This window comes from Oncorhynchus clarkii, chromosome 18 (assembly GCF_045791955.1).
Source record: "Oncorhynchus clarkii lewisi isolate Uvic-CL-2024 chromosome 18, UVic_Ocla_1.0, whole genome shotgun sequence".
Classification (NCBI taxonomy): Eukaryota; Metazoa; Chordata; class Actinopteri; order Salmoniformes; family Salmonidae; genus Oncorhynchus; species Oncorhynchus clarkii.
The window spans coordinates 50,887,652-50,911,538 of NC_092164.1; the positions used below are offsets into that span (position 1 = coordinate 50,887,652).

Sequence of the window (23,887 nt, forward strand, 5' to 3'; positions counted from 1 at the left end):
ATCAACAGCAGAACCCTGGAAACGGAGGAAGGTAAAATATAAAGAAGAGAAGGGGAAATTGACGGGGGGGGGGGGGCGTATATCCCCTTCTGCACGCAAGAACGCGAACACTCCTCAAACCCCGCGGTAACGATCCCGTGGCACACAGGCGTGGGACAGACGTTCCTAGGAGAAAAGGAAGGAAAGAACAAAATCTTTCTTCCGTTTTTATCTCTCCGCGATATCCCCCTTTCTCTCTCTGTCTCTCTCTCACACACAGTTCAATCTCGCCTCTCTCGTTTCTCGCCAGATGTGCCTGTCTGTCAGTCCCATCCAGGGACCCGTAGCTGTCCTCGGTTCTATGGATAAAAAGTCTGGGAAGTGTAGTTCTTTTTTTGTTATCAGAAACGGTTGTCTGGGTTACGCATTGCAGACGTGGGCGAGAGGAGTCAGAGAAAGATGGAGAGAGGGTTGGACACTGACTTGAGTCAGTTCTATAATTAAGCATTAAGTCGAGGGGTTACATTGGCCATTATAAACCGTATGGTTCCAGCCCTGAATGCTGATTGGCAGTTTATAATTCCACAATGCGTGCATAAGAACAGCCCTTAGCCGTGGTAAATTGGCCATATACCACACCCCCTCGTGCCTTATCGCTTAAATATACCACAGCTAATTTGGGGGGAGGGGGGGTGCTTACATTTGTCCTGTTACACACTTGTAGAAGTGTGTAATGGAGATGTGTTTTTTGCATATTCCAACTCCCAGAGACACCTGCAAGGAGTGGGATCACGGCCAGGGTCACCAAGGAGTGGGATCACGGCCAGGGTCACCAAGGAGTGGGATCACGGCCAGGGTCACCAAGGAGTGGGATCACGGCCAGGGTCACCATTGTCCAGCGCCCCAGAAGCAATTGGGGTCAAGTGCCTTTCTCAAGGGCACAGCGACAGGTTTTGACCTCGTCTGCACCGGGATTCAAATCAGCAACCTTTCGTCCATAACCAAGTGGGAAGGTGGTATTTACCACATACGACTGGGAAAAATCCCAAATCCATTTGAACTGGTAATTACTAATGGGAAATATATGGTTTTTGAACAGTAATTTGTTTACAAGCATGATATCTGGACTTTTAGTTTATGGTTGACGCAGCTTGTTGTACATTGACCAATCGGTATTTCTCAATGAGTTCAATGCACGTGAATATATCCAACTGGTATTTAGGTAATTACCACCTTCCCACTTGGTTATGAATGCAGCATAAGGGCTGCTCTTAGCATGACAGAAAGCGAGTGCCTGGATACAGCCCTTAGCCGTGGTATATTGGCCATATATCACAAACCCCAGAGGTGTCTTATTGCTATTATAAACTGGTTACAAACATAAATAGAACAGTAAACAAGGATTTTTGCATCATACCGTGGTATATTGTCTGACGTACACACTGCTGTACTGGTGTTTTAGCCAATCAGCATCCATGACACAAACTACCCAGTTTATAATAACCGGTTATAACCCTATGGTTATAATGAACAGTGCTGGGTGCTCACACATAAAACAGCAGACAGACTTACCACAGGAGGGACCCAATTTCAAGTAGACTGACCACACTAGACAGTCAAAATGTGTGTGTGCATGTGTCTGTGAGTAAAGAAATATGGTGTTTGTAGGCTAGACCTAGAAACTAAGAAAACAAGACACACATGTATTGTGGAAAATAGCTTTACCACAGACACAGAAACATCTGAAACAACAGAAAAGTTCAAATCATCATAAAAACCCACACTCCTGCACACGGTCCCAACTCTGACCTCTGTGCATTTATTTGACCCTTTGCCTGGCCCTCCCATTGGCAGAAGGCTGTATACAGAACATGCGTGGATTCAGAGAGGTGAAATAGTCAGAACATAGCACATAGACATTTTACGAATATAGCTGGTACAAACGCCTATTCTACCTGATAAAAATATACTGTATAGAACATATATGATTGTCTATCTGAATATTCTGAAACGTTGCACCCTGCTGAACAGACCCCATGTGTTAGCTAAGATACAAACAGTAGATATACAAGCATTAAATAAACAAATTAAAAACCAGGGTTGTCAATATCAGGTTTAAGAAAGGTTGCAGAAAGAAAATCCACTTTGACGTCATGAAAGATGCTTAGAGAGTAAAAAGCATTGGAGTGAAGTCATCACCATCATCATCTTACACAAGTAAAGATTTTAGGCACAAACTGGTCCCCTACAGCCCCACAAACCTTGACCCCTAACCCCATCTAACCCTAACCTTAAACCCCCCCAACCTCCATCTAAAGACGAAGCCTTGTTGTCATGGTAACTCAGTAAAGCTATTAAGGCATAGTACACTGACAACAGTCCCTTTCCTCTGCTGGTCTGGGCAGCCGAGCACAGATAGGAGGAGAGGAAGAATTCTAGCTCGTGTTTGATTGCTCTGCCCTGACAGACAGCAACATATAGTAGATAAGGCTTACAGTATGTATAGGTTGTGTGTGTGTGTGTGTGTGTGTGTGTACACACTTGTGTCTGTGTGCGTGTGCGTGGTCACAGGTTCTCTCCAGGCTGGTACTGGGGTTCAGTAGCAGTAAAGTAGTCCTCCAGGAAGCCCTGCAGGTATTCAAAGGTGTGTCTCTCGTCCGCCTCTCTCCGCCAACACTGCACCATCAGCTCATGGAGGGAGGCAGGACAACCCACCGCACAGGGCATCCTGTAGCCTCTCTCCACCTGCTCCAGGACCTCGCGGTTATTCATACCTAGAGAGAGAGGAGGGAGAGGGAGGGAGGTAGAGAGAAAGACAGAGATAGATGTTTTTTAGTGTAACACACAGCATCTTATATCCATCATAGAGACAGGGCTGGAAAAAAGAAGGGTGACAGAGTAGGAGACACCTACACCCCCGTACCTGGGTAAGGCACGCGTCCTTTTGTGACGAGTTCAGTGAGCAGGATACCAAAGCTCCACACATCAGACTTGATGGTGAAACGCCCATATAGAGCTGCTTCAGGAGCTGTCCACTTGATGGGGAACTTGGCTCCTGTAAAATCGTTCAATCAAATGTATTTATGAAGCCCTTTTCACATCAAGAGTTGTCACAATGTCCTAACACAGTAACTCTCTTCTACCTTGTCTGGCTGTGTACTCATTGTCCTCTATGAGTCTGGCCAGACCAAAGTCAGCGATCTTGCACACCAGATTTTCCCCGACCAGAATGTTAGCCGCTCGCAGATCACGATGGATGTAGTTCATACGCTCTATATATGCCATGCCTGCCGCTATCTACACACACACACAGGAGGAAGGGTTAGAGGTGCAAGCCATCCAATCCCACACGTGACTCCCACATCGACATGATGTGGCACCAGCACCAGAAGCTCTGAACCATGGCCCAACCACAAGAGGAGCATCGATGGACTGCCAAGATGGTGTGTGTTCTTACCTGAGCAGCCATATCCACCAGTTGAGGCAGCTTCAGATTCCCTCCTTCCCCGTCCTTTAGGAAGTCCAGTAAGCTACCTGAAATACACAGTTTAATTCATTTCAGAAATAATTGTGAAAACGTGTGTGTGGCTCTGCTTGCATATGTGTGTGCTCTGTACAGCACCTTGGCTCATGAACTCTGTGATGATGTAGATGGGTTCTTCAGAGACCACAGCGTACAGCTGCACCAGCTTGTCATGTCTCAGTCTCTTCATGATCTGAGCCTCTTCTAGGAAAGCCTCTGGAGACATGGTGCCTGGCTTCAATGTCTTCACTGCTACCTTGGTGGTGCCGTTCCACATACCTGACACACACACACACACACACACACACACACACACACACACACACACACAGATAGGTATACAGTACACACACACAAAGGCAGAAACACACACACATGCATACAATTATAAACTGGGTAGTTCGAGCCCTGAATGCTGATTGGCTAACATCTGTGGTATATCAGACCGTATACCACAAGTATGACAAAACATTTATTTTTACTGCTTTATTTGCGTTGGTAACCAGTTTATAATAGCAATAAGGCACCTCTGGGGATTGTGATATATGGCCAATATACCAAGGCTAAGGGTTGTATCCCAGCACTCCGTGTTGCGTCGTACATAAGAACAGCCCTTAGCCGTGGTATATTGGCCAAATACCACACCACCTCGGGCCTTATTGCTTAATTATACACACACAAACACACACAGGAGTTATAAAGAGGGTATGCACAGAGGTGGCGGGGTGGGATAAAGAAGGGGAGGAGAGAGGGAGAGTCCCACCATGGTGCTTCAGCAGTGCATGAAGCTGGACCAGGAATAGGGTTGGCTACTTCCTGGTCCGGACACACAGAGAGACTATTACACTGACACAGAACGGCACTGGAATGGAAACTGGGAACACAGCTGGCCGTGGGAAAAGAGAGCACTACACACCACCACATTAGCACCGGCTTGGGAATAATCCCAGACACACTGAGAAGCACTTCTGGGACACAGTTGTGAAGAACACTATAGTCCAGTGTTTCCCAACTGGCCCCCAAGTTTGTTTGTTTTTTGTAGAATTTTCATTGTCAGACATAAGACTGTAGAAACACCAGGAAATCAGCTCAAAGGGATTTTACCTTAAAATATATAGTGCCTTGCGAAAGTATTCGGCCCCCTTGAACTTTGCGACCTTTTGCCACATTTCAGGCTTCAAACATAAAGATATAAAACTGTATTTTTTTTTGAAGAATCAACAACAAGTGGGACACAGTCATGAAGTGGAACGACATTTATTGGATATTTCAAACTTTTTTAACAAATCAAAAACTGAAAAATTGGGCGTGCAAAATTATTCAGCCCCCTTAAGTTAGGTCATTTAGGTCAACATTGGATCATTCAGAGATCCTCACTGAACTTCTGGAGAGAGTTTGCTGCACTGAAAGTAAAGGGGCTGAATAATTTTGCACACCCAATTTTTCAGTTTTTGATTTGTTAAAAAAGTTTGAAATATCCAATAAATGTCGTTCCACTTCATGATTGTGTCGCACTTGTTGTTGATTCTTCAAAAAAAAATACAGTTTTATATCTTTATGTTTGAAGCCTGAAATGTGGCAAAAGGTCGCAAAGTTCAAGGGGGCCGAATACTTTCACAAGGCACTGTATTTTCTTAAGTACTCCCATGCACAATAGAGTCACGTGATCGTATACACATGTAAGCAAGATCTGAAATGATTATGTTTAAGTCAAACATATCTGTTCTTGCGGTCAATTTGCAGTCTTCAAATGATTTGTCATTATGTTCCGACCCCCAGACCATCCCCTCAACAACATAAAACGGCCCGCAGCGTAATGTAGTTGATGATCCCTGCGCTAGACTGTAGGTGGTGTGTGTGTCAGTCTCAACCTACAGTATAAGAAAGTGACTGATTGATTGATTGACAGTTGGGCTCACCCATCCAGACGTCTCCGAAGCAGCCCTGGCCCAACTTTCTGTTTAGGGCCAGCGTTTTCCTGGCAACCTCCCAGGCGTCCCGCCCCAGCCCCAGGGTGAGGGGCGTGGCATTGGGACAGGGTGTGGTCAGAAAGTAACACAGCCCATCGTTACAGCCTAGAGGAGTGAGGGGTTGGAGGGGGAAGGGGGGATGGTAGGAGTGGACAGGGAGGGAGATGAAATGAGATGAAAAGGCATGCAAAGACACAGAACTTCCTACCCATCCAGACTTCTCCAAACTGCCCGTTGCCCAGCTTCTTAATCAGCTGGAGAGATTCTCTGGGAATCTCCCACACGTCCTTGGTCTTCACCGATAGGTCGGCTAGCTTAGGCATGCCCCGCCTACAGCTGCCAATCAACCTACAGCACAAACCTGCTGCTCGCTCTGAGGTGGGTGAGAGAGGGGTGGAAGAAAGAGAGTCGAAGCAAGACAGACAGGCAGACAGAATAAAGGAGAGAGCAAGAGCAAGGGACAAAGACAGAGAGAGATACAGACAGACAAGAGGGGAGGGAGAGATAAATTGCTGAGGCACAAAAGCAACAAACACATATAGAACATAAAAAGCAACTGACTACAGTACTTTACTTGGATCTACTAAAAAGTGCCTGTATTTTACCGATACACATCTGTTTAGACACACACACATGCACTGACACACCATGCAAACCAATAGGCAACTTTGCTTATGCCTATTTAGTGTGCTTGGCTAATACATTCCTTGATCATATTTAGTATGCTAGAATGGATATTGGACATACAGACACAGAAAGGAGAACACACACACAGAGCAGAGTAGCTCCTATACCAGACTGCACCACCAGAGGGCAACTGGGAGAGAGAAAAAAGAGGGATCTGAATTACATTAGTCTTGGCCATGGAGAGAAAGCCCTCACCTAGGCCCTAAATACTTTAACCCTAGTCCATACACCCTAGGCACTTTACCCACAGACCCTAAGTTAGGTACTTCACCCCTAGCCTCTAAACACTCACCTGTGTAGTGCTGCACCAGTTGATGCACGGTGTCGAACTGTGTGCGTGTTGTGATATAATATCCTCCATTGTCCAGCTTCCTGATCTTATAATGTTTGACGTGGTCACCTTTACCATCATCCCAGTCCCGGATAGACAGAGAGTAGGCACCTGGCGATAGAGGAGGAAGAGAACAGTTCACACTCTGAGGATTCTAAAGGTGAAGTTGCACACAAGAGAATGACTACGTATGAATGAACAGAAACACAGCTGTACTGAGATGTGTTTGAGAATACCTGTAGAACCACATATAGATATCTAATACTCTTTGAGCCAGTTGACCAGACCCAGATTCACGGAGATTGTCCAGGGAAAGTGCTTCTTAGACCAGGACTAGGCTTAATCTATGTGTGGGAAGCCTTCAAACGTTTTGTGTAACTTTTAGCAAATGTGTGTGAACACTTTCTGAGTACAGGTGTGTACGTACCCTTGGTGGTCTCACTCTCTCTGATAAGGAATGTTCCTCTGGGGTTCTCCAGTCCCAGGAGTTGTCTCTCTGCATCCTTTCTCCCCATCTTACCGAAATACCACCTGGTAACACACACAAACATTTACCCATTAGTCATTCAGCAGATGTTCTTGTTTGTGTGTGTGTGTGTGTGTGTGTGTGTGAGTGTGTGTGTGTGTGTGTGTGTGTACTCACTCCTCAGCCTGTATAGAGTCTACAGGAGCTACATAGTTACTAGGGACATAACCAGACTTCCCAGTGTCCAACGACCGGGCCTCCCACCAGTCCCCCTCTCTGTAGAGACAATTCATCACATTGGAGGGAGCAGACACTTGATTTGATCTGGAAAGCCACTACCTGCAATTTACTCTGGAACTGTAATGTGAATCTCACGTGTTGTTGATGATGTGGAACTTCTCTCCCTTCTGGAAGGACAGGTCATCTTCAGTACGAGCATCATAGTCATACAATGCTATGAAGAGAGTTACACCTCCACCTCCACACACACACACACGTCAGTATGCATACATCATACAACCACTTTAAACAAACACATTTAGAGGCTTAATGAAGCCTTCATTAACCTTTTATAAGTCCTACATAAACACAACAAATTATTTGAAGCCATCAATCTGTACCTGTGACGCCCCCTGCGCAGGTTTGTGCGTTGGTATTAGGAAAACAGGCGGAGCCAAAAGGCTTGTTGAAGTCAGGTATTGTCGGGTGGGTGGGGCCAGGGTGATAACGGGGCATGGCCAATGCTGTAGACACAACCCCATCAGGACTGTTGCTAGGAGATGGGTCAGACAGCTCGGCTGAAGCCGCCTTGGCTGCAGCCTTTTTCTGTTTACAGTGGGCACAGCCCATAATAACCACGGAGACTATCGCTACAGAGAGAGAGGGGGTGAGAGAGGTGGGGAGTTAGAGAGAGAGAGAGAGAAGTGAAGGAGGAAGTGATATGGAGGGTAAAGGGCAGTTACTCACCTGCAGTCTTCCTCTGTCAGATCATGTCAGACACCATCGCCACTAGAGAGAGAGAGAGAGAGAACGAACGAAAAAAAGAGTGAGAGAGAGAGAACAAAGAGAGAGAGAGAGAGAAAGAACGAAAGAAAGAGTGAGAGAGAGAGAGAACAAAGAGAGAGAGAGAGAGAGAGAGGAGAGAGAGAGAGAAAGAAAGAAAGAAAGAGTGAGAGAGAGAGAACAAAGAGAGAGAGAGGAGAGAGAGAGAGAGGGAGAGAGAGAGAAAGAACGAAATAAAGAGTTTGAGAGAGAGAGAGAGAGAGACAGAGAGAAAGAAAGAAAGAAAGAGTGAGAACAAAGAGAGAGAGAGAGAGACAGAGAGAAAGAAAGAAAGAAAGAAAGAAAGAAAGAGAGAGAGAGGAGAGAGAGAGAGGAGAGAGAGACAGAGAGAAAGAAAGAAAGAGTGAGAGAGAGAGAACAAAGAGAGAGAGAGGTTAGCCACTTCCCTTTTCAGTCCTCTGAGGAAGAGACCATGACTTACAGTTCTATCTATATGCTTCACCACAAATGGGCGTGTCTGCTGTTTGATGAACAGTGAGAACTTGGTGTTGTGTGTGTTTTAACTCAGTTTACCTCCAGCTTTGGAGTGAGTTAAGAAGTCACAGCAGAGTTCAGGAAGAACAAAATGGCAGCTGAAAGGAAACAGACTTCCCTCTACAGGAGTGTAATGAGTGTAATAACGTGTAATGACCTCTATTCCAAAGCAAACCCAGTATTCAGACTTAGCCTATGTCACAATGACACAATATATTATACAATGTATCGTCTGTAATATTTGATCCAGGCTCTTACACTTTGAGCCTCAGCAAGGCGATGCTAGCTTAGCAATCTGCTACTCTAGCACACTCCCTCCTGTGCCATTCAGGTCTGGTGGTCATGGCAGAGGTTGTAGTGGCTCATAGGAAGAATATATTTTTTACATCGTTTGGGAGAAATTGCATTCCTGAGAAATCTGAGATTCCTGACAATCCCATCTTGGAATACCAGCCTATTCCTCCCAAAATGACCTAACATTCTCAAAACAACTAAAATATGACGGTGATGGACGCAATCCAAAACACATTTCAATGCTTACTGCTTAGTTTACAACAACATTTCACAGGAACTCCCAACCCACACACAGTTAAGCCACGCACACACTATCTGGTCGGCCATCAGGAGAGCCACAGGAAGTAAGCCCTGTTAGTTTCCTGTCCACCCCTCTAATGGCTCCCCCCTTTTCCTGGAAACCCAGGACACAGTCTCTCCACACATAATCTGCCCACTGCAGTCCCACTGCCCACTGCCCCCAGCTCACACACACACACACACACACACACACACACACACACACACACACACACACACACACACACACACACACACACACACACACACACACACACACACACACACAGACACAGACACAGACACAGACACAGACACAGACACAGACACACAGACACAGACACAGACACAGACACACACACACACACACACACACACACACACACAGACACACACACACACACACACACACACACACACACACACAAACACACCTCCCTCTGTGCTGTTTCTCTGCTGTGAGGAAAAGAGGAAGGTCAGCTTACTGTATTGTTGCTCCTAAAGGTAATCTTTTAAGGAGCCGTTCACACAAATAACAGCACTGGGCCAATATGGTCGTCTTGAAGGTAAGGCAAATTGAAACGCACACATGTGTGCAAGGCAGCTCTATGGTCATTGTTCTCCATGAGTTCCTGTTTACCAGATTCTCTCCCTCACCCCCTCCCTTATCTTGCTCTCTTTTCCCCTTCATAACCTCTCTCTCTCTCTCTCTCCCCTCTTCATAACGTTTGCCTCTCTCTCTCTCCCCTCTTCATAACGTTTGTCTCGCTCTCTCCCTCCCTCGCTCCCTCTCTCTCTCTCTCTCTCCTCTTCCTAAAGTGTGTCTCTCTCTCTCAATTCAATTCAATTCAAGGGCTTTATTGGCATGAGAAACATGTGTTAACATTGCCAAAGCAAGTGAGGTAGATAATATATAAAGTTAATATATAAAGTGAAATAAACAATAAAAATGAACAGTAAACATTACACATACAGAAGTTTCAAAACAATAAAGACATTACAAATGGCATATTATATATATACAGTGTTTTAACAATGTACAAATGGTTAAAGGACACAAGATAAAATAAATAAGCATAAATATGGGTTGTATTTACAATGGTGTTTGTTCTTCACTGGTTGCCCTTTTCTCGTGGCAACAGGTCACAAATCTTGCTGCTGTGATGGCACACTGTGGAATTTCACCCAGTAGATATGGGAGTTTTTCAAAATTGGATTTGTTTTCAAATTCTTTGTGGATCTGTGTAATCTGAGGGAAATATGTTTCTCTAATATGGTCATACATTGGGCAGGAGGTTAGGAAGTGCAGCTCATTTTGTGGGCAGTGAGCACATAGCCTGTCTTCTCTTGAGAGCCATGTCTGCCTACGGCGGCCTTTCTCAATAGCAAGGCTATGCTCACTGAGTCTGTACATAGTCAAAGCTTTCTTTAATTTTGGGTCAGTCACAGTGGTCAGGTATTCTGCCGCTGTGTACTCTCTGTTTAGGGCCAAATAGCATTCTAGTTTGCTCTGTTTTTTTGTTAATTCTTTCCAATGTGTCAAGTAATTATCTTTTTGTTTTCTCATGATTTGGTTGGGTCTAATTGTGCTGCTGTCCTGGGGCTCTGTAGGGTGTGTTTGTGTTTGTGAACAGAGCCCCAGGACAAGCTTGCTTAGGGGACTCTTCTCCAGTTCATCTTGTTTGTCTCTCTCTCTCTCCCCCTCTCTCTTTCTGTCCCCTCTTCATAATGTTTGTCTCTCTCTCTCTCTCTCCCCTCCTCATAATGTCTCTCTCTCTCTCTGTCCCCTCTTCATAACGTTTCTCTCTCTCTCTCCCCTCTTCATAACGTTTGTCTCTCTCCCTCTCTCCAAAACGTTTGATTCTATCTCTCTCTCCCCTCTTCATAACGTTTGTCTCTCTCTCTCCCTCTCTCTCCCCTCTTCATAACATTTCTCTCTCTCTCTCTCTCTCTCTCTCTCTCTCTCTCTCTCTCTCTCTCTCTCTCTCTCTCTCTCTCTCTCTCTCTCTCTCTCTCTCTCTCCTCTCATAACGTTTGTCTCTCTCTCCCTCTCTCTCTCCCCTCTTCATAACGTTTGTCTCTCTCTCTCTCTCTCTCTCTCTCTCTCTCTCTCTCTCTTCATAATGTTTGTCTCTCTCTCTCTCCCTCTTCATAACGTTTCTCTCTCTCTCTCTCGCTCTCTCTCTCTCTCTCTCTCTCCTCTTCATAACGTTTGTCTCTCTCCCTCTCTCCAAAACATTTGATTCTGTCTCTCTCTCCCCTCTTCATAACGTTTGTCTCTCTCTCTCTCTCTCTCCCCTCTTCATAACATTTCTCTCTCTCTCTCTCTCTCTCTCTCTCTCTCTCTCTCTCTCTCTCTCTCTCTCTCTCTCTCTCTCTCTCTCTCTCTCTCTCTCTCCTCTTCATAACGTTTGTCTCTCTCTCCCTCTCTCTCTCCCCTCTTCATAACGTTTGTCTCTCTCTCTCTCTCTCTCTCTCTCTCTCTCTCTCTCCTCTTCATAATGTTTGTCTCTCTCTCTCCCCTCTTCATAACGTTTCTCTCTCTCTCTCTCTCTCTCTCTCTCTCTCTCTCTCTCTCTTCATAACGTTTGTCTCTCTCCCTCTCTCCAAAACATTTGATTCTGTCTCTCTCTCCCCTCTTCATAACGTTTGTCTCTCTCTCTCCCTCTCTCTCCCCTCTTCATAACATTTCTCTCTCTCTCTCTCTCTCTCTCTCTCTCTCTCTCTCTCTCTCTCTCTCTCTCTCTCTCTCTCTCTCTCTCTCTCTCTCTCTCTCTCTCTCTCTCTCTCTCTCTCTCTTCATAACGTTTGTCTCTCTCTCCCTCTCTCTCTCCCCTCTTCATAACGTTTCTCTCTCTCTCTCTCTCTCTCCTCTTCATAATGTTTGTCTCTCTCTCTCCCCTCTTCATAACGTTTCTCTCTCTCTCTCTCTTTCGCGCTCTCTCTCTCTCTCTCTCTGTCTCTCCTCTTCATAACGTTTGTCTCTCTCCCTCTCTCCAAAACATTTGATTCTGTCTCTCTCTCCCCTCTTCATAACGTTTGTCTCTCTCTCTCAAATTCAAATTCAAATTCAAGCTGCGTTATTGGCATGAAAAACATTGTGTCAATATTGCCAAAGCAACAATGTATACAATATACATTGTAACAAAATTGTAAATGATAGCAAATAATAATATAAAATGGTAGTAAATAATAATACAAAATTAAATACAATAACAATAACAATATAATGGTAACAGTCTACAGTAAACATTAATAATTATAGTAATAACAATAATAGTAATAATAAGTAAGTTACTGTTTACTATGCAGATGTTATTATTCAGTGTCCCTCAGGCTATGGCAGGAAAATACATATTTGGCTGCAAGAGGAGCCATTGCTCCTTCGCCCATGAGTATTCTTAGTTTTTCCTCTGGGTTCAATTTGTAAAAATGTGGAATATATGTAGTCATTTCTGTGAATAATGAATCTCTTTGTGAGGAATATTTATCACAGTAAAGGAGAAAGTGCATCTCTGTCTCTACCTCCCCTGTCATGCAGTGACCACATACACGCTCCTCTTTGGGTAGCCATGTCTTTTTATGTCTGCCGGTTTCTATTGCCAATCGGTGGTCACTCAGCCTGTACTTGGTAAGGATCTGTCTCTGCTTCGTATCTCTGACAGAGTAGAGATAATCAGCCAATTCATATTCTCTGTTTAGGGTCAGATAGCAATTTAGTCGGCTTTGGGATTTTGTTTCGTTTTTCCAGTATTGTAAATATGATTCCTTTGATTGGTTCATGATTTTGCTTATTGGAATTCTTTCTTTTGAAGCAGTGCTGGTGTCAGCTTGGTTGGTGAGGTCCAACACCAGCTGACTGAGAGGGCTCGTTTCTGGGCTCAGCTCTTGGGCTTGAAGTGCTTTAAATTGCATACTCGAATTTGGACTTGAGTTTAGATGTAGCCAAAATTTTAATGATCTTTTCTGTATTTTCATTATTACTGGAAAACGGCCCAATTCTGCCCTACATGCATTAGTTGGTGTATTTCTCTGGACTTGTAGAATTTTCCGACAGAATTCTGCATGTAGGGCTTCAATTGGATGTTTGTCCCACATTTTAAAATCCAGTTTATTGAGTGGCCCCCAAACCTCACTTCCATAAAGTGCTATTGGTAGGATTACACTGTCAAATATTTTAGTCCAAATTCTAATTGGGATGTTGATTTTGAATAATTTCATTTTTATTGCATACATTGCTCTGCGGGCTTTTTCTTTGAGTGCCTTCACTGCCATATTCAAGTTTCCCGATGCAGATATGGTCAGACCAAGGTAGGTGTAATTTTTTGTGTGTTCAATTAAGGTGTTGTTCAGGGTGAATTTACATTTGTGTTTCGGACATCTGGGTTTTTTTTGGAAAATCATGATTTTAGTTTTTTGGACATTTACTGCCAGGGCCCAATTATGGCAATATTGCTCCAGAATATTAATGTTTTGTTGAAGACCTTCTTTGGTTGGTGATATAAGTACCAAGTCATCAGCATATAGCAGGTATTTCACCTCTGTGTCAAATAGTGTGAGTCCTGGGGCTGGAGATTGGTCCAACATGTCTGCTAATTCATTGATATAAATGTTGAAAAGATTTGGACTCAAATTGCAGCCTTGTCTCACACCTCGACATTGTGAAAAAAATTCTGTTCTTTGGTTTTTGATTTTTATTGCACACTTGTTTTCTGTGTACATACATTTTATTAAGTCATACACCTTACCACCAAGCCCACTTTGTAGAATTTTGTAGAATAGCCCTTCGTGCCAAATCGAATCAAATGCTTTTTTAAAGTCAATAAAGCAAGCAAAGATTTTGCCCTCTTTTTTTTGGTGGACGTGTTTATTAATTAGTGTGTGTAAGGTGTATATATGGTCAGTAGTGCAATGGTTAGGGAGAAAGCCAATTTGACATTTACTTATTACATTTTTTTCTTGAATAAAGGTTTGAATTCTTGAATTCAAAATGCTACAGAAAATCTTTCCCAAGTTACTGTTGACGCAAATTCCCCTGTAATTATTGGGGTCTGATTTGTCTCCACTTTTGTGGATAGGGGAGATGAGCCCCTGGTTCCAGACATCAGGGAAGCAGCCAGAAGTTAAAACCATGTTGAACAATTTAAGCACAGCATTTTGCGACTCAGGTGTGCTGTTTTTCAGCATTTCATTTCTGATGTTGTCTACACCACAAGCCTTTTTTGATTTAATAGATTTTAGCTTTTCATTTAGTTCTTGTTGGGTTATTGGGTAATCTAATGGATTTTGGTTGTTTTTAATGACTGATTCCAGGATGTTCAATTTTTCTTTAATTTCTAATTGGTTCTGTTGTAAGTCTTTTTGTGGGATGTTTTTGTATAGATTATCAAAGTAAGTTTTCCAAATTCCTACATCTTGTATGGCTAATTCTTGTGGCTTTGTTGTGCTTCAATTTTTTTTTTTTTTTTTTGTGCTTCTCTCTCTCTCTCTCTCGCTCTCTCCTCTTCATAACGTTTCTCTCTCTCTCTCCTCTTCATACCGTTTGTCTCTCTCTCTCTCTCCATACCGTTTGTCTCTCTCTCTCTCCTCTTCATAACGTCTCTCTCTCTCCTCTTCATAACGTGTCTCTCTCTCTCTCTCTCTCTCTCTCTCCATACCCTTTGTCTATCTCCTCTTCATAACGTTTCTCTCTCTCTCCTCTTCATACTGTTTCTCTCTCTCTCTCTCTCTCTCTCTCTCCTCTTCATTCCGTTTCTCTCTCTCTCTCTCCATACCGTTTGTCTCTCTCTCTCCTCTTCAAAACGTTTGTCTCTTTCTTTCTCTCCTCTTCATAATGTTTGTCTCTCTCCTCTTCATAACGTTTGTCTCTCTCTCTCTCCTCTTCATAACGTTTGTCTTTCTCTCTCTCTCCTCTTCATGTTTGTCTCTCACTCTCTCTCGATACCGTTTGTCTCTCTCTCTCTCCTCTTCATAATGTTTGTCTCTCTCTATCTCCATACCGTTGGTCTCTCTCCTCTTCATAACGTTTGTCTCTCTCTCTCTCTCTCTCTCTCTCCACTCTTCATTACGTTCGTCTCTCTCTCTCTCCTCTTCATAACGTTTGTCTCTCTCCTCTTCATAACGTTTGTCTCTCACTCTCTCTCCTCTTCATAACGTTTGTCTCTCACTCTCTCTCCTCTTCATAACGTTTGTCTCTCTCTCTCCTCTCTTTATAACATTTCTCTCTCTGTCTCTCCTCTTCATAACGTTTCTCTCTCTGTCTCTCCTCTTCATAACATTTCTCTCTCTGTCTCTCCTCTTCATAACGTTTCTCTCTCTGTCTCTCCTCTTCATAACATTTCTCTCTCTGTCTCTCCTCTTCATAACATTTGTCTCTCTCTCTCCTCTTCATAACGTTTGTCTCTCTCTCTCTCCTCTTCATAATGTTTCTCTCTCTGTCTCTCCTCTTCATAACGTTTCTCTCTCTGTCTCTCCTCTTCATAACATTTCTCTCTGTCTCTCCTCTTCATAACGTTCGTCTCTCTCTCTCTCCTCTTCAAAACATTTGTCTCTCTCTCTCTCCTCTTCATAACGTTTGCCTCTCTCTCTCTCGCTCTCCTCTTCATAACAATTGTCTCTCTCTCTCCCTGATGCTGTTTGAGAAACCCTGCTGTACATGTAAACCTAGTCAACAATGGCGCTTGGTACTCAACTCTCAACATGGTTCTCAACTCACCAACATACTCTATTGTCTTCTTCCTTTGATGACCACTCAGAAGAAAACTAGAGCTTGAGAACTGATATGACAGAGATGTGAGATGACTGTCTGACTGAGATGATTGACTGCTAAGCAACACACACCCAAACCAGACTGACACTAGCCCACAGAACAAACTAGATAGAGATATATATATATATATATCTATCTAACTCTCTCATGGGTGATACCCTGTACTAAACAGACATTTGCATAGATTTTTAAAAAGCAGCAACACTATATAAAAATGGTGTTTTGGAGATACGCCATGTCAAGACACTCATTCCAACCCTCCTGCAGGAAAAGACGCTGGGTGTGGAGGCTTCTGCTCCAGCTCCTGATTCAGCTAATCAAGGTCTCGATGAGAAGCTGATTAGTAGACTCATGTTAAAGCAGGGATGAAACAAAAGTCTGCACACCCAGCAACTCTCAAGAAGGAGGGATGGCCACCCTTGATCCACAGGCAGTCACTCTCCCTGCCCTCAAACAGTTAGAAGGTTACTGGTTCATATCCCACTCAGGCTATTCCCACCTAAATCACTACACGCTCTAGCTAACAGACATGGAGGGGGTTTTCAAACATAAACCCTTTTCTCAGGACTGAAAACTCATACACACACCACCCTCATTCATCACACTAACAAACATCCAAACACACCCTTTCCTGCCCCATCTACTTCAGATAAACGGCTCCCTGCTGGGCATTCACAACACAAACGCATGAACACACATACACAGGTACCGTTGAAGTCAGAAGTTTACATACACTTAGGTTGGAGTCATTTAAACTCGTTTTTCAACCACTCCACAAATTTCTTGTTAACAAACTATAGTTTTGGAAAGTCGGTTTGGACGTCTACTTTGTGCATCACACAAGTAATTTTTCCAACAATTGTTTACAGACAGATTATTTCACTTATAATTCACTGTATCACAATTCCAGTGGATCAGAAGTTTACGTACACTAAGTTGACTGTGCCTTTAAACAGCTTGGAAAATTCCAGAAAATGATGTCATGGCTTTAGAAGCTTCTGATAGGCTAATTAACATCATTTGAGTCAATTGGAGGTGTACCTGTGGGTCTATTTCAAGGCCTACCTTCAAGCTCAGTGCGTCTTTGCTTAACATCATGGGAAAATCAAAAGAAATCAGCCAAGACCTCAGAAAAAAATGTGTAGACCTCCACAAGTTTGGTTCATCCTTGGGAGCAATTTCCAAACGCCTGAAGGTACCGCGTTCCTCTGTACAAACAATAGTACGCAAGTATAAACACCATGGGACCACGCAGCTGTCATATGGCTCAGGAAGGAGACGCGTTCTGTCTCCTAGAGATGAACGTACTTTGGTGTGAAAAGTGCAAATCAATCTCAGAGCAACAGCAAAGGACCTTGTGAAGATGCTGGAGGAAACAGGTACAAAAGTATCTACAGTAGGGGCAAAAAAGTATTTAGTCAGCCACCAATTGTGCAAGTTCTCCCACTTAAAAAGATGAGAGGCCTGTAATTTTCATCATAGGTACACTTCAACTATGACAGACAAAATGATTTTAAAAAATCCAGAAAATCACACTGTAGGATTTTTAATGAATTTATTTGCAAATTATGGTTGAAAATAAGTATTTGGTCAATGACAAAAGTTTATCTCAATACTTTGTTATATACCCTTTGTTGGAAATGACAGAGGTCAAACGTTTTCTGTAAGTCTTCACAAGGTTTTCATACACTGTTGCTGGTATTTTGGCCCATTCCTCCATGCAGATCTCCTCTAGAGCAGTGATGTTTTGGGGCTGTTGCTGGGCAACACGGACTTTCAACTCCCTCCAAAGATTTTCTATGGGGTTGAGATCTGGAGACTGGCTAGGCCACTCCAGGACCTTGAAATGCTTCTTACGAAGCCACTCCTTCGTTGCCCGGGCGGTATGTTTGGGATCATTGTCATGCTGAAAGACCCAGCCACGTTTAATCTTCAATGCCCTTGCTGATGGAAGGTTTTCACTCAAAATCTCATGATACATGGCCCCATTCATTCTTTCCTTTACACGGATCAGTCGTTCTGGTCCCTTTGCAGAAAAACAGCCCCAAAGCATGATGTTTCCACCCCCATGCTTCACAGTAGGTATGGTGTTCTTTGGATGCAACTCAGCATTCTTTGTCCTCCAAACACAACGAGTTGAGTTTTTACCAAAAAGTTCTATTTTGGTTTCATCTGACCATATGACATTCTCCCAATCTTCTTCTGGATCTTCCAAATGCTCTCTAGCAAACTTCAGACGGGCCTGGACATGGACTGGCTTAAGCAGGGGGACACGTCTGGCACTGTGTGTTACTAATGGTAGGCTTTGTTACTTTGGTTCCAGCTCTCTGCAGGTCATTCACTAGGTCCCCCCGTGTGGTTTTGGGATTTTTGCTCACCGTTCTTGTGATCATTTTGACCCCACGGGGTGAGATCTTGCGTGGAGCCCCAGATCGAGGGAGATTATCAGTGGTCTTGTATGTCTTCCATTTCCTAATAATTGCTCCCACAGTTGATTTCTTCAAACCAAGCTGCTTACCTATTGCAGATTCAGTCTTCCCAGCCTGGTGCATGTCTACAATTTTGTTTCTGGTGTCCTTTGACAGCTCTTTGGTCTTGGCCATAGTGGAGTTTGGAGTGTGACTGTTTGAGGTTGTGGACAGGTGTATTTTATACTGATAACAAGTTCAAACAGGTGCCATTAATACAGGTAACGAGTGGAGGACAGAGGAGCCTCTTAAAGAAGAAGTTACAGGTCTGTGAGAGCCAGAAGTCTTGCTTGTTTGTAGGTGACCAAATACTTATTTTCCACCATAATTTGCAAATAAATTCATAAAAAATCCTACAATGTGATTTTCTTTTCTCATTTTGTCTGTCATAGTTGAAGTGTACCTATGATGACAATCACAGGTCTCTCATCTTTTTAAGTGGGAGAACTTGCACAATTGGTGGCTGACTAAATACTTTTTTGCACCACTGTATATCCACAGTAAAACGAGTCCTATATCGACATAACCTGAAAGGCTGCTCAGCAAGAAAGAAGTCACTGCTTCAAAACCGCCATAAAAAAGCCAGACTACGGTTTGCATCTGCACATGGGGACAAATATCGTACTTTTTTGAGAAATGTCCTCTGGTCTGATGAAACAAAAATAGAACTGTTTGGCCATAATGACCATCGTTATGTTTGGAGGAAAAAAGGGGGAGGCTTGCAAGCCGAAGAACACCATCCCAACCTTGAAGCACGGGGGTGGCAGCATCATGTTGTGCTTTGCTGCAGGAGGGACTGGTGCACTTCACAAAATAGAAGGCATCACGAGGCAGGAAAATTATGTGGATATACTGAAGCAACATGTCAAGACATCAGTCAGGATGTTAAAGCTTGGTCGCAAATGGGTCTTCCAAATGGACAATGACCCCAAGCATACTTCCAAAGTTGTGGCAAAATGGCTTAAGAACAACAAAGTCAAGGTATTGGAGTGGCCATCACAGAGCACTGACCTCAATGCTATAGAAAATTTGTGGGCAGAACTGAAAAAGCGTGTGTGAGCAAGGAGGCCTACAAACCTGACTCAGTTACACCAGCTCTGTCAGGAGGAACGGGCCAAAACTCACCCAACTTTTTGTGGGAGGCTTGTGTAAGGCTACCCAAAATGTTTGACCCAAGTTAAACAATTTAAAGGCAATGCTACCAAATACTAATTGAGTGTATGTAAACTTCTGACCCACTGGGAATGTGATGAAAGAAATAAAAGCTGAAATAAATCATTCTCTCTACTATTATTTTGACATTTCACATTGTTAAAATAAAGTGGTGATCCTAACTGACCTAAAACAGGGATTTTTTTGCTAGGATTAAATGTCAGGAATTGTGAAAAACTGAGTTTAAATGTATTTGGCTATGGTGTATGTTAACTTCCGGCTTCAACTGTATGTGGCGTAAATTTCAGTTGGTATACAGAATTAGAATCCATACTCATTCTTCCATTTCTCACTCTCTCTCCTGGCTAACAGGAAACACCACAGGATGCAGAGTGAGTGAAGCAGGAGTGATCGGACACTGCGAAGTGAGCTGTCACTGAGCCCAACATTTTTTTTTCTCAAAGCATAAACTTCAATGTAGTGTAAGAGAGGATAGTGGGGAAATAGAGAGAAGGGTGGAGAAAGAGACTGAGGCAGGAAGAGGGGGGGTAAGTGAGAGGAACAGTGGGAGGTGGGGGACAGAAAGAGAGAGAGAGGCAGAGACTGGGGATAGTGAGAGAAACAATGGGAAGTGGGGGAAAGAGAGAGAGTAATGTAGGGGGAGGGAGGGGACGGATAAGTTCTGGGAAGTCAGGTGTCTCAGGGACTTCCTGTTTCCACGTGATGTCATTAATCCTCCTCCAGAGAGAAGTGGAGCGATAGAGTGAAAGAATGTTTCAGTGTGCGTCAAAGAAAGACTGACAGAGAAAACGTGTTTGAAAGCTGAAGCGAAGTGCACAATGGCAGTACGTGGCACCTGAGATTCTGATAGCGCTAACCTTTTGGCTGCGGCTTCATGTCACAGACACATTCCCCCCGTCAGACCCGGGAATCAAACCAGCAACCCTCCAGTTACTGGTGCGCCTCTCTAACCTCCAGGTTGGGTTAAGGTTGTTGTAGTATTCTCTGTAGTAGCGCAACTGTGTCTTGGTGGGAAAGCAGAGTTTACAGCCCCACAGCTAGGCTATGCTCACTTCCTTCCGCACAGCCCAGGGGCTAAAGGCAGGAAGTGAATTCGTAGAGAAACAAGATGTGATGAAGCCAGGCTTCAGATAGCCTAATCATGTCTCTCTCCCTCCTTAAATCTTCTCTTGTTCTCTCACCGTTTCTCCTCTCTCCAGTACCAAACCTGAAGGGACAGTGAAACAGTGCTCCACAGTAGCTCTACAGTAGCTGTAGCCTGCCTCCGGCCTACAGGACAGTAGCTGTAGCCTGCCTCCGGCCTACAGGACAGTAGCTGTAGCCTGCCTCCGGCCTACAGGACAGTAGCTGTAGCCTGCCTCCGGCCTACAGGACAGTAGCTGTAGCCTGCCTCCGGCCTACAGGACAGTAGCTGTAGCCTGCCTCCGGCCTACAGGACAGTAGCTGTAGCCTGCCTCCGGCCTACAGGACAGTAGCTGTAGCCTGCCTCCGGCCTACAGGACAGTAGCTGTAGCCTGCCTCCGGCCTACAGGACAGTAGCTGTAGCCTGCCTCCGGCCTACAGGACAGTAGCTGTAGCCTGCCTCTGGCCTACAGGACAGTAGCTGTAGCCTGTCTCTGGCCTACAGGACAGTAGCTGTAGCCTGTCTCTGGCCTACAGGACAGTAGCTGTAGCCTGTCTCTGGCCTACAGGACAGTAGCTGTAGCCTGTCTCTGGCCTACAGGACAGTAGCTGTAGCCTGCCTCTGGCCTACAGGACAGTAGCTGTAGCCTGCCTCTGGCCTACAGGACAGTAGCTGTAGCCTGCCTCCGGCCTACAGGACAGTAGCTGTAGCCTGCCTCCGGCCTACAGGACAGTAGCTGTAGCCTGCCTCCGGCCTACAGGACAGTAGCTGTAGCCTGCCTCCGGCCTACTACCAACAGGTCTGGATCTTTATGTCACACAGAGTGCGCTGCGCACCCTGTAATCCACAGGTTCAAGCCCCTGATCCCTTTTCTCTCCTATAAGTCAATTCTGTTATTGCTCTGTCATTGGATTTCAAAATAACTGACTTGACAGGCTCAGTGTGAACTGCAGGTTACAGTACAAAAGGGAAGTGTTGCTGGCATAAGCACCACCGCATTTTGCGCAGCACTTCACTCTTCACTGGCCAAACTTCCTTTTTTCTTTTTTTTAAATGCCCAAAGTTTCTCAACAAACTCATTCAGCAATAACAAAAAGGACACGGTTTCACAAACATTTTGGTTTGATTAAATAACAGAGTGATTTTTAAAGTGTGTGATAGAAGCTGTGTGTCTGTGGCCAAGCTCTGGGAAACTCACCTGGGCACCGAAACCAGGTATTTACTCCAGAATATGACTAACACAATGAAACACACAGAGGGTATGAAGGGGGGAGAGACACACAGAGGTTACGAAGGAGAGAGAGAGGTTATAAAGGGGGAGAGAGCGAGAGAGAGAGAGAGAGAGAGAGAGAGAGAGAGAGATAGGGGTTCTAAAGGGGGAGAGGGAGAGAGAGAGAGACAGAGGTTCTGAAGGGGAGAGAGAGAGAGAGACAGAGGTTCTGAAGTGGGGAGAGAGAGAGAGAGGTTCTGAAGGGGGAGAGAGGGAGACAGGTTCTGAAGGGGGGATAGAGGGAGACAGGTTCTGAAGGGGGGAGAGAGGGAGACAGGTTCTGAAGGGGGGAGAGAGGGAGACAGGTTCTGAAGGGGGAGAGAGAGAGAGACAGGTTCTGAAGGGGGAGAGAGAGAGACAGAGGTTCTGAAGGGGGGAGAGAGAGACAGAGGTTCTGAAGGGGGAGAGAGAGAGACAGGTTCTGATGGGGGGAGTGAGAGAGACAGGTTCTGAAGGGGGGAGTGAGAGAGACAGGTTCTGAAGGGGGAGAGAGACAGAGGTTCTGAAGGGGGGACAGAGAGAGAGAGAGAGAGGCTCTGAAGGGGGAGTTAGACACGTTCTGAAGGGGGAGAGAGAGAGAGAGAGAGAGACAGGTTCTGAAGGGGGGAGTGAGAGAGACAGGTTCTGAAGGGGGGAGTGAGAGAGACAGGTTCTGAAGGGGGGAGTGAGAGACAGGTTTTGAAGGGGGGAGTGAGAGAGACAGGTTCTGAAGGGGGGGAGAGAGAGACAGGTTCTGAAGGGGGAGAGAGAGACAGAGGCTCTGAAGGGAGAGAGAGAGACAGGTTCTGAAGGGGGAGAGAGAGAGAGAGAGACAGGTTCTTAAGGGGGGGGTGAGAGAGACAGGTTCTGAAGGGGGGAGTGAGAGACAGGTTCTGAAGGGGGGAGTGAGAGACAGGTTCTGAAGGGGGGAGTGAGAGAGACAGGTTCTGAAGGGGGGAGAGAGAGAGGTTCTGAAGGGGGGAGTGGGAGAGAGACAGAGGCTCTAAAGGGGGAGTTAGAGACATGTTCTGAAGGGGGAACGTACTGGTGTCTGTTTCAGCACAGATATTGAGGGGAAGGCAAAACAATGTTACAATATACACTACTACACACAGATTTATTTACTTAGCCATACAAAACACCGACACTTAGTTTAGGCTACAGAGGTTGAGACTCACTTACACTCTCCCACTGCTAAACACACATCGACTGACTTACCGGAGAGCACTACGGGTCGCCCGTTATTCCCGGGGGCTGGCGAAGAAAGGTGTGAACAGCACCGGGGAGGTAAAATTCCAGGCGCTGAGACAGAACGGGATAAGACAGCTGAGCGCTCCTCGCGGGAGGGAATGTGGATGCGCGGCGCGCTCTCTGTGTCCGGAAGGGTTGGATTGACTGGCACGCGCAGTGACTGACGTCCACTCCAAAGCGCGCTCCCTGGATGCTTGTGTCACTCTCACGGAATTTAAACAAAAAAACAAATAATCCGGGGCTTCTTAATTACGTTTTGCAACGGAAATCGATTACCATTTAAGAACCAAACGGAAGCAAATAGAACGAAATGGGAAGGGACCTACATTAATTTGTCCACTAGAAACGATCCTTTTCGTTGCAAAACGTTTTCCGTTTGGAGTGAACGGTTTGTTACAAAACGTTGCAACAGACGAAACGTTTTGCAACAGAATGGGCGTAATGAATTCAGCCCTGATTTTGACTTTGAATAACATAATTCGTGTAGAAATGGAATTGTCCAAACGCAACATCCGGTGATTTGACATAACTTCGGTGCTGTAGTCTTCGAACACCACTGAGCCCAGGAATCTACATGTCCCAGTCAGCTGAACCCTTCCTACCCAAAGAGACAAACACACACTCGCTCTCTGCATCTGTCAACATAGCATCCGTCTGTTCTTTAAGGCTAGATCCACAATTCTCTGTTGGGATCTAAGTTCCATGAAACTCCGAATTTGACGTTCCAGTAAGAGAAGAGTATACCCTTTATCTCCACCTCGTGGCCAGTCTTGGAACTGCAGAGGTCTT

General features: G+C 44.8%; 1 protein-coding gene across 2 annotated transcripts; it reads right to left on the minus strand.

Annotated features, from left to right (window-relative positions):
- Window positions 1-1,683: 1,683 nt before the first annotated feature.
- On the minus strand, window positions 1,684-23,858 carry LOC139373637 (Yes-related kinase). Of its 2 annotated transcripts, none has more exons than XM_071114366.1 (13): window positions 23,066-23,858; window positions 7,923-7,964; window positions 7,577-7,825; window positions 7,332-7,434; window positions 7,134-7,232; window positions 6,918-7,021; window positions 6,452-6,601; window positions 5,681-5,845; window positions 3,602-3,781; window positions 3,437-3,513; window positions 3,123-3,276; window positions 2,903-3,034; window positions 1,684-2,753 (listed from the first exon to the last, which is right to left on the minus strand). In XM_071114366.1, exons 3-13 carry the CDS (start codon window positions 7,803-7,805, stop codon window positions 2,545-2,547), a joined length of 1,602 nt encoding a protein of 533 aa, XP_070970467.1. In that variant the 5' UTR covers window positions 7,806-7,825; window positions 7,923-7,964; window positions 23,066-23,858; the 3' UTR covers window positions 1,684-2,544. The 2 variants fall into 2 exon arrangements, with proteins under 2 accessions (XP_070970467.1, XP_070970468.1); XM_071114367.1 differs by lacking the exon at window positions 5,681-5,845 and adding an exon at window positions 5,422-5,577 and having other exon boundaries at window positions 23,066-23,832.
- Window positions 23,859-23,887: the final 29 nt, after the last annotated feature.